At 43.1% G+C, this 15,206-nt stretch overlaps 1 protein-coding gene across 7 annotated transcripts in view; it reads left to right on the top strand.

Annotated features, from left to right (window-relative positions):
* LYPD6B (LY6/PLAUR domain containing 6B) overlaps window positions 1-15,206 on the top strand; it is a 264,288-nt gene that overhangs the window by 223,780 nt on the left and 25,302 nt on the right. For 4 of the 7 annotated variants that reach the window (XM_089916832.1, XM_022569692.3, XM_089916833.1 and 1 more), the window contains 2 exons: window positions 1,027-1,157; window positions 6,991-7,703. In XM_089916832.1, coding sequence (XP_089772958.1) covers window positions 1,027-1,157; window positions 6,991-7,155 — 296 coding nt within the window. In that variant the 3' untranslated portion in view covers window positions 7,156-7,703. Of the gene's footprint in view, window positions 1-1,026; window positions 1,158-6,628; window positions 6,747-6,990; window positions 7,704-15,206 lie in introns of those variants that run through there. The other 3 variants (XR_016394161.1, XM_089916835.1, XR_016394162.1) reach the window with 2 other exon arrangements.

Genomic DNA, 15,206 nt, shown 5'->3' with positions numbered 1-15,206 from the left:
ATGAGCTCAAAGGCTCTCTCGTGGCTTCTTCACTTGTGACACAGGCAGTTCCCTAAGCCCCGTCTTCTCAACTCTCATGTTTTCCTGCTCCCTGCCCCCACTTGTAGGGCATCGCTGCCACAGTCCCTTCTCAATAAACTAAGAAGCATTGCCTTGGCCTGAGATAACTAAAGAGTAAGAGGCGCAGAACTAAAGTGGAATGTCCTAGGCTAGTGAATGAAATCACTTTCTTGAAAGAACCCTGAGAATAAAATGTGAATGGTTAAAGGTATAAGGGGTAACCTGTGTGGCAATGAACTAGCCCTGCAGAGCGGGAGAGCCCTGCAGAGCGGGAGGGGGCAGAGAAGGTAAGAGTTATCTAAAGAGGAGGAGAAAAGCTGGAAATACTTTGGGGAAAAATCAAACACGCCGGGAGGATTAGAGCCCGGAGAAGAATTAGGTAAGCAAGGTGCTCTTGGTGTGTAATTTGTGGCACCTGCTTCTCAGTCCAGGTTGCCACATGGCCTATTAGTATATAAAGAAACATATGTGGAATAATGCTACAAGTGCTATGACCCGCTGCATTTTACATTTATAGTTTTCATTTTATTTTAGAGTTACAGAACATGTGCTTCAGGGGGAGAAACACAGACATACTGACACTTTCTTAGGAAATGAGCAGACCTATTTTTTTGGCGTTATACTCCTTTATTGGAGTATAATTGCTTCACAATACTGTGTTAGTTTCTGTTGTACAACAAAGTGAATCAGCCATATGTATACACATGTCCCCACATCCCCTACTTCTTGGACCTATGGTTTCGATGAAAAGCTTGTCCAGTTTTTTCTCAGCTTTACCTGGCACCAAAGAATAAGTGCCCATTTATATTCATTTTAAAAATAGACATCTGCTTCAGAAGCTAATGTCTGTTCAACAATACCGCCTAGAAACGTAAGGATCATCCTGAATTTTAGTCATTTCTGAAGTGACTGTTGAAAGTTTGCTTTCTACATTGCAAAAAAAATAAGTTGCTTTTTTCTGCCTAGATACACAGTACTGTTTGACAGTACATCACTTTACCAGTCATGGAAGGAGTACATCCATCACCAAAAAGTGTGCCTCCACAAGTGAATGTCATTTTGTTGGCTGCCACCACAGCCAAGATTCTGAACACACGGTAAGGAGCGTATGTGTGTGTAAAGTTATTGTCCTGTGGTTTCTTGATGGTGATGGCTGGTTGTATATAAAGAGGCAGGAAGGATAAATAATGTCAAACATACGTATACTTTGAGAGACTCCCTTACACTGAAATGGAGATGAAAGAAGAAGCCTTTCTGTCCATCCAACAATAATATTACTAAAAACAAATGATAATTCTTAGATTCCAGAGCTAGACCCCAGGGTCTAGACCTTGGACTTTGGGTGAGTTGTCTGAAGTCAACCTCTGGAAGCCCCAAAAGCAAACAATCCATGCACTAGAGGATGACCAACGTTACAGAGCCCAGCTTACATATTTTGTTTATGGCTAGAAATCACCAAGAGCACTGCACCAAGAAGGTAGAAAGAGGAAAATGGTGGCAAACTTACTGCCTCTGCTTAGACGAGGAAGTGAGAATCTGAGAGGTTAACCCCAGCTTATTAAAATGAGCAATAGAGGGCTTCCCTGGTGGCGCAGTGGTTAGGGGTCCGCCTGCCGATGCAGGGGACACGGGTTCGTGCCCCGGTCCGGGAAGATCCCACATGCCGCAGAGCGGCTGGGCCCGTGAGCCATGGCCGCGGAGCCTGCACTCTGCAACAGGAGAGGCCACAACAGTGAGAGGCCCATGTACCACAAAAAAAAAAAAAAATGAGCGATAGATGAATCTATCTAGATTTTAGATGAATCTATCTCTTCAGTTTTCTCATTCTACCATTCTAAATGAACATTTTACTCTTTTACATGCCTGGAATCCTGAAATGGTTGAGAAAAAATTACTTGAAGGTATGTTAATTTCATGAGATCTTAGAATTCAATTTAGCCTATACATAAAGAAAATGGTCCTGACACCAGTGGCTTTTCAAAAAAATTTAGTTTAGTATGGTTGATTTAATGTGTTGATTTCTGCTGTACACCAAAATGACTCAGTTATATATTCTTTTCCATTACGGTTTATCACAGGATATTGAATATAGTTCCCTGTGCTATGCAGAAGGACCTTGTTGGTTATCCATCCTATATATAACAGTTTGCATCTGCTGACCCCAAACTCCCAATCTTTCCCTCTCCGCCTTGGCAACCACAAGTCGTTTCTCTATGTCTGTGAGTCTGTTTCATAGATAAGTTCAGTTGCTGACACTACTAGCTTTTAGCTCCAGCTGCAAAGGAGAATCTGCTGGTTAGCTTTTGTGGGCTTTGGTGTGGGGTGGGCATCCCAGACCGATTGAAGCAACTTCAGAGTGAGATCCTGGGCCTCAGGAATTTTTGTTTTTTTGAAGTTCCCCCAGGTGATTTTAATGTGCAGCCAGGATTGAGAACCACTGAGGTAGATACTTTATCTTACCTGGCCCTCCTGGAAGCCATTCGATATAGATACTTTATCCTGAAAGCCTCTGTGAATGTCCAGGTTCATCAGGTTGAGGCGTTGTATCCGATATCATGACAGGGAGTGCTTCCCTTGAGAACACGTTGTGCTGTGAGGGAGCATGCCACTGTAAAGATAGGAATCAGTGTTAGTACAGACAACAAGAGTGATAATTATCCCCTAACAAGTAGTACTGAGAAAGAAAATCAATGACCAATCCCCTAACAAGTAGTACTGAGAAAGAAAATCAATGACCAATCCAAAAGGTTCCTAGCTTTTATTTTTGTTTCAGCGTTTCTGCTTACAAACCTTCAGAAGAGTTGTTGACTCAGTTAAGCAGTCTTACTCAGTTTGCCTTTCTCTTGCTTATGCTTGGGTTGGTGCAGGTATCACACTTAAAATGAAAAGACTCTCAAGATGGTTTTTACTTTGAGGTAAGTGGGGGGAAGGGTGTTCAATGGCCTGGAGGACTCACAGAATAAAAGCCAACTCAATTCTGTCCTCAGAGAGGTCTTTAACCTCCTAAATGTTTGCACTTAAGTTACTGTCTCACTGCAACCACTTAAGAGACCCCAAGCCAGAACTGCCCAGCCAGGCCCTTCCTGAATTCCCACCTCAAAGAAACGTTTCCACTTAGAAAAATTACAGTATGAAAACTTGGAGAAAAGATGGCGGAGTAGAAGGACATGAGCTCATCTTCCCTTACGAAACACCAAAATCACAGCTAACTGCTGAACAACCATTGACAAGAAAAACGCTGAAACCTACCAAAAAAGATATCCTACATCCAAAGACAAAGAGCCACAAGGAGATGGTAGAAGGGGTGCAACTGTGACAAAATCAAATCCCATACCAGCCCAGTGGGCAACCCACGAACTGGAAAATAATTCTATCACAGAAGTTCACCCACAGGAGTGAAAGTTCTGAGCCCCACATCAAGCTCCCCAGCCTGGGGGTCTGGCAATGGGAGGAGGAGCCCCCAGAAAATCTGGCTTTGAGGCCACTGGGGTTTGTCACAGGAGCTCCACAGGACTGGAGGAAACAAACTCCACTCTTGGAGTGCGCACACAGGGTCTCGTGTGACTAGGACCCAGGGAGAAAAGCAGGGACCTCGTAAGAGTCTGGGCCAGACCTACCTGCTGGTATTGGAGGGTCTCCTGTGAAGGCGGGGTGTGGCTCACTGCAGGAACAAAGACACTGGCAGTGGTAGTTCTGGGAAGTTCTCATTGGTATGAGCCCTCTGGGAGCCCGCCATTTTCTCACCAACACCTGGCCCCACCCAACAGCCTGTAGGCTCCTGTGCTGGGACACCTCAGGCCAAATAACCAACGGGGTGGGAACACAGCCCCACCCATCAACAGACAGGCTGCTTAAAGTCTTCCTGAGCACACAGCTACCAGCTAAATATACCTCCTGACACGGCCCTGCCCACCAGAGGGACATGACCCAGCTCCACCCACCAGTGGGTAGGAACCAGTCCCTCCCACCAAAAAGCCTGCTTAAGCCCCTGGACCAACCTCATCAACAATTTGAAGAATAAAAATCATAGGATCATCTCAATAGATGCAGAAAAAGCTTTTGACAAAATTCAACACCCATTTATGATAATAACCCTGCAGAAAGTGGGCATAGAGGGAACCAATCTAATCAAGGCCATATATGACAAACCCACAGCAAACATCATTCTAAATGGTGAAAAACTGAAACCATTTCCTCTAAGATCAGGAACAAGGCAAGGATGTCCATTCTCACCACTATTATTCAACATAGTTTTGGAAGTTTTGGCAATCAGAGAAGAAAAAGAAAAGGGATCCAAATTGAAAAAGAAGAAGTAAAACTGTTACTGCTTGCAGATGACATGATACTATAAATAGAAAACCCTAAAGATGCTACCAGAAAACAACCAGAGCTCATCAATGAATTTGGTAAAGTTGTGGGATGCAGAAATCTCTTGCATTCCTATATGCTAACAATGAAAGATCAGAAAGAGAAATCAAAGAAATGATCCCAATTACCACTGCATCAAAAAGAACAAAATACCTAGGAATAAACCTACCTAAGGAGACAAAAGACCTGTACTCAGAAAACTATAAGACGCTGATGAAAGAAATCAAAGGTGACACAAACAAATGGAGAGATATACCATATTCTTGAAATGGAAGAATCAGTGTTGTCAAAATGGCTATACTACCCAAAGCAATCTACAGATTCAATGCAATCTCTATCAAATTACCAGTGGCATTTTTCAGAGAACTAAAACAAAAAGTTTTAAAATCTGTATGGAGACACAAAAGACCCCAAATAGCCAAAGCAATCCTGAGAAAGAAAAACTGAGTTGGAGGAATCAGGCTCCCTGACTTCAGACTGTACCACTTACAAAGAGCTACAGTAACCAAAACAGTATGGTACTGGCACAAAAACAGAAATATAGATCCATGGAACAGGATAGAAAGCCCAGAGATAAACCCACACACCTATGGTCAATTAATCTATGACAAAACAAGGCAAGACTATACAATGGAGAAAAGACAGTCTCTTCAATAAATGGTGCTGGGAAAACTGGACAGCACGTAAAAGAATGAAATTAGACACTCCCTAACACCATACACAAAAATCAACTCAAAATGGATTAAAGACCTAAATGTAAGGCCTGATACTCTAAAACTCTTAGAGGAAAACATAGGCAGAACACTCTGGCATAAATCACAGCAGTATCTTTTTTGATCTGTCTCCTAGAATAATGGAAATAAAACAAGCAAACAAAACAAAAAAGGACCTAATTAAACTCAAGAGCTTTTGTACAGCAAAGGAAACTGTAAACAAAACAAAAAGACAACCCACAGAGTGGGAGAAAATATTTGCAAATGAAGCAACCAACAAGGGATTAATCTTCAAAATATACAAGCAGCTCAATATCAGAAAAAACAAACAACCCAATCCAAAAATGGGCAGAAGACCTAAATAGACATTTCTCCAAAGAAGACATACAGATGGCCTAGAGGCACATGAAAAGCTGCTCAACATCACTAATTATTAGAGAAATGCAAGTCAAAACTACAACGAGGTATCACCTCACACCAGTTAGATGGCCATCATCAAAAAGTCTACAAACAATAAATGCTGGAGAGGGTGTGGAGAAAAGAGGAACCTCCTACACTGTTGGTGGGAATGTAAATTGGTACAGCCACTATGGAGAGCAGTATGGAGGTTCCTTAAAAAACTAAAAATAGAACTACCATATGACCCAGCAATCCCACTCCTGGGCATATACCCATGGTTTGAAAGGATACATGCACCCCAGTGTTCACTGCAGCACTGTTTACAATAGCCAAGACATGGAAGTAACCTAAATGCCCATTGAGAGATGAATGGATAAAGAAGATGTGGTACATATACACAATGGGATATTACTCAGCCATTAAAAAGAATGAAATAATGCCATTTGCAGCAACATGGATGACCTGGAGATTGTCTTTCTCTTTCTGACTTAGTATGATAAATATATGATATCAGTTATATGCTGAATCTTTAAAAAAAAATGATATAAATGAACTTATTTACAAAACAGAAACAGACTCACAGACTTTGAAAACAAACTTATGGTTACCAAAGGGGAAAGGTGGGGGAGAGGGATAAATTGGGAGTTTGGGGTTGATATTTACACACTACTATATTTTAAATAGATAACCAGCAAGGACCTACTGTGTAGCACAGGGAACTCTGCTCAATATCCTGCAATAACTTATATGGGAAAAGAATTTGAAAAAGAATAGATACATGTCTAACGTTCAAGTGCTGGACACCTGAAACTAACACATCTATACTCCAATATAAAATAAAAATATTTTTAAAGAAAACTTACCTATTAACTATTCTTCAGAAATATTCTTAATGGCTACATAATATTAAAATATGTGTTTGTACTATAATTTATCTAATTCCTTATTAAAAATACTAGACAGCTTTTAATATTTCTTTATTCTAAAATAAGCCCCACATAATCTTTGTGATTTTGGTGCATATTACTGGATTGATTTATATAAATAATCTTGAAGCTCTTGATAAAGATTGCCAAATTTCTCCCCAGAAAAACTGAAGCAATTATATTCTCAGTAGCAGTGTTTGAGAATATCGAAATTACTACCATGTCACGGACCCAGGCTCATGTACATTTTGGAAATCTTTGTCAATTTGATAGGAAAAAGGTACATTTTCAAATTCATAATGTTTATTAAGTCTCAAACATTTAAAAAGTAAGATAGCATTTTTCTCTTGTATGCCATATTTTAGAAAATTTTTAAATTGAAATAAAAATTTATATACTCATAAAAGATAAAAAAAAATTCTGTCCTCAGAGCTGAAGAAGGCTTTTGTTTTTCTTCATTTGACCCTTCCCTCTTCTTCCCTTCATTCACTTGCTCTTTCCTTCTCCTCTTCCTTTGGTAACAGGAGTGTAGGTCTTGCTGTGAAGGGATGATCTGCAATGTTGAGTTACCCACCAACCACACTAATGCGGTCTTTGCTGTGATGCATGCTCAGAGGACGTCTGGCAGCTGTGCCCCTGCGCTCCACCTACCAGTGCTGTCCTGGGCCTTCATGCTGCTGTTGATGTGATACCACCATTCCTGCGCGAGGCAGAGACCAGCCCTCTAAATCACAAGCCAACACCTGTGTAAACAGTGAACTTTGGAGTGAAGACCCGTCTTGCACTTGGTGAAGAATGCTCATCGGACCCCAAAGCAGAAGCCAGTTGTTGCTTAGCTGAAATGCTCCTGCACGAGGCCACTGAGGGATTATGTGGATTTTATATTTCTTGATCAAAGGGGCTGCATTTGGTCACTTCTGCAAGGAGAGTCTTGCCAGCATCTACTACGGGCAGGTTCGGTAGCCTGTATTGTCCCCACCTGACCAGGCCTGGAGCAGAAAGGACTCCTTGAATGATCAACTCCTTCAGGGGCTGCTGGATCAGACCCTCTCTTTTCTGTGATTAGCTCAGAGCATCTCTATGACATATAACCCTTCCCCAATAAGAAAGCAATTTCCCCGCCAACGGTGTAGACAACGAGAAGGGCAACTACAAGAAGAAACTTCCAGTGAAACTAATATGAAACCCATTGGCTATTGTGGGGGGAAATAAAACTTTTAAATTATACAATGTAAAATGCACGCTTATGTGTGTTTCTTGGCTGATGTGGAGACCTCAGGTGAAACATTAACCAGTGTCATAAGGGAGGCTAATTGAAGTTACGTGTTCATGCACCACAGGTGATATATTCTAGCTTAAAGTACAAAATTCTATGCCATTGTGACTTAGTTTTTTCTTTTGGGTGAAGGACCCTTCTTAGGATGCTAAATGCAAAACTAGTGAATTGAGAAGGTGAGGAAACCTCCCTGATCAAGGAAGATGATACCTTATCATGTGATGGACCCTCAAAAGTAGCAGCTTAAAGACAGAGAAACTGGCACCAGTGTCCCTCTCCCAGTCAACTTGCCTCTGAATGTCAGGGCCACTAAGAGAACATTTCTAAACACATGCTAAAATGTTTGGTCCCCTTGTCTTCTCTTTCCTTCTTATAACACAGTCCCAGAATCCTAATTTCCTGCCTTTACACTTTGGGGTGACCTTTAAACACTCTGCCCTTGTATGTATAGTGAGGAGTTAATGAATTGTTCGGTTTTTTTTTAGTTGAGCATCTACCATTAGAATACCGAGTGCTCCATAGAATCCACTAATGATGCTGTCCTTGCCACACGGGCTCATCTATGATGGGGGTTGGCAAACTATGGGCCATGGGACAAATACATCTCACTGCTCTCAGTCTGCTGTAGCAAATAGGCTGTTGACCAGGTGGCTTAAACTAGAACATGTCATCCTCACAGTTCTGGAGGCTGGGAAATGCAAGATCAAGGTGCCAGCAGATCTACTGTCTGGTGAGAGCCCTCTTCCAGGTTTGCAGACTGGTTTTCTCATATCCTCTCAGGGCAGAGTGCAGAGTGAGCGTAAGGGTACTAATCGTGTTCATGAGGCTCCGCCTGCATGACCTAGCCATCTCCCAGAGGCCCCACACCCAAATACCACCCCATCTGGGACTTAGGCTCCAACACATGAATTTGGGGGAGACAGATGCTCACTCTATAGCAACTATCTATTTCTGTGAACACAGTTTTATTGGAACACAGCCGTGCCCATTCGTTTACCTATTGTCTACAAGCTTCTTGCCTGCTACAACACCGAGGATGAGTAGATGCAGCAAAGAGCATCTGGCCTACGAAATCTAAAAGATTTACTATTTTGCCTTCTACAGGAAAAGTGTGCCGACCCCTAACCTCTGAAATGGCAGAAGTGCATTGGGAGAAAGCTGCTTGCTTTACAGGGACCATGGTGCTCACGGGGGGTTCCTCAGCCTCTGCAGTGGTTTTTGCCAGATCACTTTCCTTAGATGCATCCATGAATGTTTCTTTGTTTTGACTGTTTGTTCCACTCCTTTGATTCAGCCTCTCAGTAGTTAACGTGCTGTTGTAAGGTGCCGAGCCGTCTGTTTCTTCTCATCCTTGACACACTGGGAGAGTCTCATCCTAAGGCTCTTTAGCTTCCAGTACAACAGGGAGGAAGCAGACATCGTTACCTCCCTGTCTCTGGCTGAAACCCCAGACTCACCTGGAAGCATCCGTTTTGAAGCCTGATGTAAATTTATCCTGCCTTTCACTCAGCACCTTGAAGTATTTGAGTTTTTATCATTTATGCTTGTTTGAAATTAATTATATATGGCTTCAGTTGGAACATTTTAATAGCATCTTTGGTGGGTGTATTTTTATTCGTCTGTGTAGTTGACGAATTGGTTAAAAAACCATTAGCAGCCAGTATTTTTTTCTGATTTTGTTTCTGCTTTCTAGATTAATGATCTTTCCTTTTTTTTTCCTTTCTTGAGGAAACATCTTAATTTTCTCTTCTTCACCCCACACATTTTGTTTTCATGGATTGCCCTCCTTACCTTAACACCGGTCCACTGAGCATTTAAGATAGGGCTATGCTGAGCAAAAGAGAGAACACACAGAGGAAACAAACTCCTGCAAAGGCAGCTGAGTGAGTAGGGGTGCCAGATTTACAAATATTTAAGAGCATGGGATGCCCCATTAAATTGGAATTTCAGATAAACAACAGTTTTTTAGTATAAGTTATTCATGAACTCATAAGTGTGGCTCATCTAAGGCAATGTTTTCAAGTCCCTGTAATCAGAATCTTCTGGGTAACTTCAAAACAATACAAATTCCCAGGGCATCCTGGAGACACTGACTCAGTAGATCTGGGATGGAAGCCCAAGCCTAACCCCAATAATTAAATGTTAAAGAAAAAGCTCCCAGGTGATTATGATGCTCACCCGGGTGTGTTACCCTTGACCTGAGAGGTTTATTCCTTTTTCTGAAGCCCAGTCTTTGGCCACATAATAGAAGTGCTAATGAATAATAAATATGCTCACAAGTAACCTGGGTTGGAGCTGTGGTTCTCATTGTGGTCTCTGGACCAGCAGTGTCAGCATCACCTGGGAACTTGTTAGAAATGCAAATGCTCAGCCTCCATTCTAGGCCCATTGAATCAGAAATTCTGAGGGTTCAATCTGTGTTTTAATAAAGTTTCCAGGTGCTTCTGATGCACACGCAAGTTCAAGAACCACTGGACCAGAGAAGTGCTTCCTAAACGTCTTCTGTAAACGGGTCCTTGGTGGCTGCATGAAAATCACTCAGGGAACTTATATTTAAAAAAAAAGAAAATCAGACTCCCAGGCCCCAAATCCAGAAAGTCAGATTCTTTTTGTTGGGGCCAAGTCAGAAAATCTGTATTTTTATAAATGCCTCAAGTGATTCTGTTACATAGCCATTTTGGGAGCCACTAAACTAGAGAATGAGAGATGGGGGTGACTTACTGATCAGAAGGCCCAAACTTTTAACACCTGACCTTGAAAGCCCTCTGCATTATAAGTGGACTCTGTGTGATGTCTCCAATGTAATTGTTTTAAAACTAGAATCCAAAAATCTAATCAGAGTCCATTGCATGGATTTTTTTAGTCCACTGCATAGTGACTTAGAATGGCCAAGTGTTCCAGACCTCAGATTAATTTCATTTGCTCCTAATGAGCAAGATGATGAAAAGTACTTTGTCAAAATGTCCATTGAAAACTGGAGTAGTGAGGGCATGAGGGTATGTAGGTTTGTTCTTATAAAAGAGACCAGGGGATTAGCTATGAATATGAGGAGTGTGTGAGGGAACGACCTGTCAAAGGTCCACTTTGAATAGATCTACATTCTAGAATAAACTGAATTCCCATCCATCACTTTCTGAAAAAGAAAAAAAAAAAAAAGGTACAGAACACATCTTTTCCTTGCTGCGTCTAAACCCTCCCCAAATCCAACTCTGAGTGAAGTTAGCAGCCAGAAATTACAGGTATTGTTTTCCATACAGTCTGCATTCTGCTGTGTCAGTCACTGTGTAAAATACATCTCATAAGAAAAGGGAAGGAGGTGGGTCAGTTTCCCTTTCTGCTGTGTCAGTCACTGTGTAAAATACATCTCATAAGAAAAGGGAAGGAGGTGGGTCAGTTTCCCTTTCTCACTGGGAGAAAACTTATAAAGCTGTGCAAAGCGTGAAATAAGCAGTATGAACCGGCACGGACTTAGGAACTGGGAAATATCTCACATGTAAAAAATTACTAACTCTAATGCACGGTTTTTGTGACGTCAATTGCCATCTTATGAAACTTTGCTCTGACCTTCGGATCTTGGACATTTTATTTTTCACCTAGATCTTGGTCACTGACTCTTTGATTTGTGGAGGGTTTCACTGTGATGCTGGATATGTCAGGGGACAAAGCATGCCAGAGGACAAAGGTGAATAGTGGATGCACAAAGGTGAAAGTTGTAGAAACTGGAGAGAAAATGGCTGTCGTAATTTCAGTCTGCCTTTAGGCATAGCTCCACGGCTGTGCACCCGAAACAGTCTAGCATCTTCCTATCACACCTCCCACTTCTCCTTTGGCCTCATAGTTCTGTCTCCTCCCCCATCCCCCTCCCTCACTGCCTTGGCCTCTTTTATCAGATGCTGAGGCTAGGAGCTGAGCTATCTAGGGGGTAATTCAGAATGTGAGTTACTCAGAGTGTAGGCTGTAAAAAATAGGGCTTTCACAGCTCAATCCCAAGAATACTATTCAAGGAGTCTGGGAACCTGCATTCTGAACAAGCATCTATCTAGTCATGAATCTGGTGATTCTGATACTGGTAGTCTTAGGGCATCATCTTTACAAACAATAATGCAGGGCCTCAGTATAAGGCTGTAGAGGCTTTACTGAGAGCATCCACCATGCAACTCCTAAACCTCCATATCTGTACTTTTTTGGTCTATGAAAATTGGTCCCAGTGAAGGGGCTAGGAGCAACTGGAGGACACCGTGGCTTGGCAGAGCTGCCCTGTTGGGGATGGTCCTGGGAGGCCTGGACGAGTGGGACCTGCAGGAAACCTGTACCTCTTCTAGCCAAGCAGGATGTCCAGGGTTCTGACCACTGACTAGACTCCCTGCAAGTCATGGCTGTGTCCGCAGCAGGAGCAACACGAAGCCAAGGGCAATGGAGCCTGTCCACAGAGGCTAAGCAGAGACGAAAGACCAGATCCAACTCAAATATTCTCTAAAGGAGGATAAGCAACAGGGGGCAAGCAGGTCCTGGAGACAGACTCTGTCTAGGTTGTTGAGGGTCCCCAAGGAGAGTACCTTTTAGAGAGTGATGTATCCATCCGGATGACTTCAACTACAAATAACAGAGAGGCCCAATCAAATTCGCATAAATAAATATGTGGCTCACACAACTAGAAGTCCAGAGGGAGAGTGGGATTCAGGGTGGACTTAACTCGGTGGTTCTAGCTCCGTTCTCTGCTGTTCTTTGGGCTCCATCTCCCCCATGTCCTCTGGTAAGGAGATCGCACAGCTATCCCATATGTCCCAGCCAACATCCGGGGAAGAGACAGAGGGATACTACTGGACACATGCCAGGAAGTAAAAGTCTTCACCCAGGCTCCCAGCAAATCACAAAGGAAGCCAAGGAAGATGTGGTTACCCTTGGCTTTAGTACAGCTGAAGGGAGATCTCTGTCCCCTGAGGCATGTGCGGTGCACGGCAGAGCGTAGATAGCTGAGCAAAATAGGAATTAAAGAGGAGGAAGGAAGAAATGGATCTGGGAGGGCAGCCAGAAATGCTCCAGATTCCCACAGTCTGAGGCCATGTCAGAAGGCAGTTGTTAAGGTGGCTGAGAAAGTGCTCATGTGTTAGAGATAAGCCAGCCAAGCCCTCTGAAGCTGTACGGACTTGCCCTAACCCCACAGCTAGTTGGTAGCAGACCCAGACAGAGAAACTCTGCTGCCTACTGCAATTTCCACCAAGTTCTCTTTTGATTAATGTATGTTGTAAATCTGCACGGAGTGGAGAGAGTATTCAGCACTTCCCAAACTATTCTGCAAGAGAAGCTTTTCTTTCTCAAGTATCTGAGTTCCATAGAACACACTCTGTTAAGCCAACACCACTTTGCAAATGTAGAGAAGTATGGGGGGAAAGCTGCAGAACTCGGGGGATGGGTATGGAACTGACCCCTAAAATAAGTGGCATATCCTAGGTGGCTGGTGAACACATGCTGAGTGCACAAACCTTGACTCCTTCAGAGATACTCACTGCTCCAAGAGCTCGGGCTCCATTCTATATAGACTTGTGTCCATTATCCATAGGTGAGCAAAGGCAGAAAACTAAGACACTGCCTTAAAAAAGGGCAAAATGCTTAAAAAAAAAATTCTTTTCTCATGTTGTTGACCTATCAGTGTCCTGAACTAATTTTGATCCCACTCATGGCATTTTTGTCTAGCTCTGAAGGGCCCACTGCTCCTTAGGACTCAACTGTAAATCAATCTGGAAGGCACTGTTTTCTGAGGATTATGTATTCCTCTCTTTCAATATGCCCTTTGAAGAATTATCTGAAGTAGTCACTTGTTATTCTAAATATTTTTAGATTATGAAATTAATCTTTAGTCAGAGATGGGTCCTGAATACTAAGTACTTATCCTTATTTTAACTAATGAATTTAGATCAGAATTTACTAATAGACTGAAGATGCCTTTTTGTCAGAGATGTGGACATACTCTCAAGGAAAGTCTTTATCTCATCTAACAAAAGAAAATGAAGATAGGATCTTCCAGGTTGGTGAACACATGGAGGCTCAGAGAGGGCAAGGGAGCTCACACCCCTTCCCACAGCCTTGCCTAAGCATCTTTTACCATAAACCGCTTCCCACTGGCCACAAAGCTCTGCCCACATGTCAACAGTGGTGTCCATCCACTATGATGCCTTAACTTGCACCTCTGGCCACTTGCTCAGGTGAAGGGAGGAGACAAGATGGTGGAGTAGAAGGACTTGAGCTCACCTCCTCTCATGAAAACACCAAAGTCACAACTCCTGAACAACCATTGACAAAAGAGACGGTAACCTACCAAAAAAGATATTCTACATCCAAAGACAAAGAAGAAGCCACAAAGAGACGGTAGGAGAGGTGCTTTCACAATATAATCAAATCCCATACCTGCCAGGTAGGTGACCCACAGACTGGAAAATAATTATACCACAGAGGTTCTTTCACAGGAATAGGAGTTCTGAGCCCCAAATCAGGCTCCACAGCCTGGGGGTCTGGTATTGGGAGGAGGAGCCCCCAGAACATGTGGCTTTGAAGGGCAGCAGGGTTTGAGTGCAGGAGCTCCACAGGATTGGGGGAAACAGAGACTCCACTCTTGGAGGGGGCACTGGGACCAGGGCAAAGCAGTGACTCCATAGGAGCCTGGAACAGACATACATGTGGGTCTTGGAGGGTCTCTGGGGGAGAAAGGGTTGGCTATAGTTCACTGTGTGGGCAAGGACACTGGTGGCAGAGGCCCCAATGAATGTTCATCAGTGTGAGCTCTCCTGGAGTTCACCAATGTGGCACCAAGACCTGGCCCCACCCAACAGCCTGCAGGCTCCAGTGCTGGAATGCCTCAGGCCAAACAACCAACAGGGTGGGATACAGCCCAACCCATGAGCAGACAGGCTGCCTAAAGTCATCCTGAGCACACAGCTACTTCTAAACACACCCCTTGACACGGCCCTGCCCACCAGAGGGACAGGACCCAGCTCCACCCATCGGTAGGCAGGCGCCAGTCTCTCCCACCATGAAGCCTTCACAAGCCCCTGGACCAACTTCACCCACGAAGGGGCAGACACCAGACTACAAACCTGCAGCCTGAGAAACAGAGACCACAAACACGGAAAGCTAGATAAAATGGGGCAGCAAAGAAGTATATTCCAGATAAAGGAACAAGATAAAATCCCAGAAGAACAACTAAGTGAAGTGGAGATAGGCAATCTGCCTGAAAAAGAATTTAGAGTAATGATAGTAAAGATGATCCAAGATCTTGTAAAAAGAATGGAAACATAGATCAAGGAGATTCAAGAACTGTTAAACAAAGACCCAAAAGAACTAAAGAACAAACAGAGATGAACAATACAATAACAAATGAAAAACACACTAGAAGGAATCAACAGCAGAATAAGTGAGGCAGAAGAATGAATAAGTGAGCTAGAAGACAAACTGGTGGAAATCACTGCT

The sequence above is a fragment of the Delphinapterus leucas genome, chromosome 8, assembly GCF_059928025.1.
Source record: "Delphinapterus leucas isolate spDelLeu-1000000601 "Yukka" chromosome 8, BTC_Dleu_Yukka2, whole genome shotgun sequence".
In the NCBI taxonomy this organism is placed as follows: Eukaryota; Metazoa; Chordata; class Mammalia; order Artiodactyla; family Monodontidae; genus Delphinapterus; species Delphinapterus leucas.
This window is presented reverse-complemented; position numbering and strand designations above follow the sequence as displayed.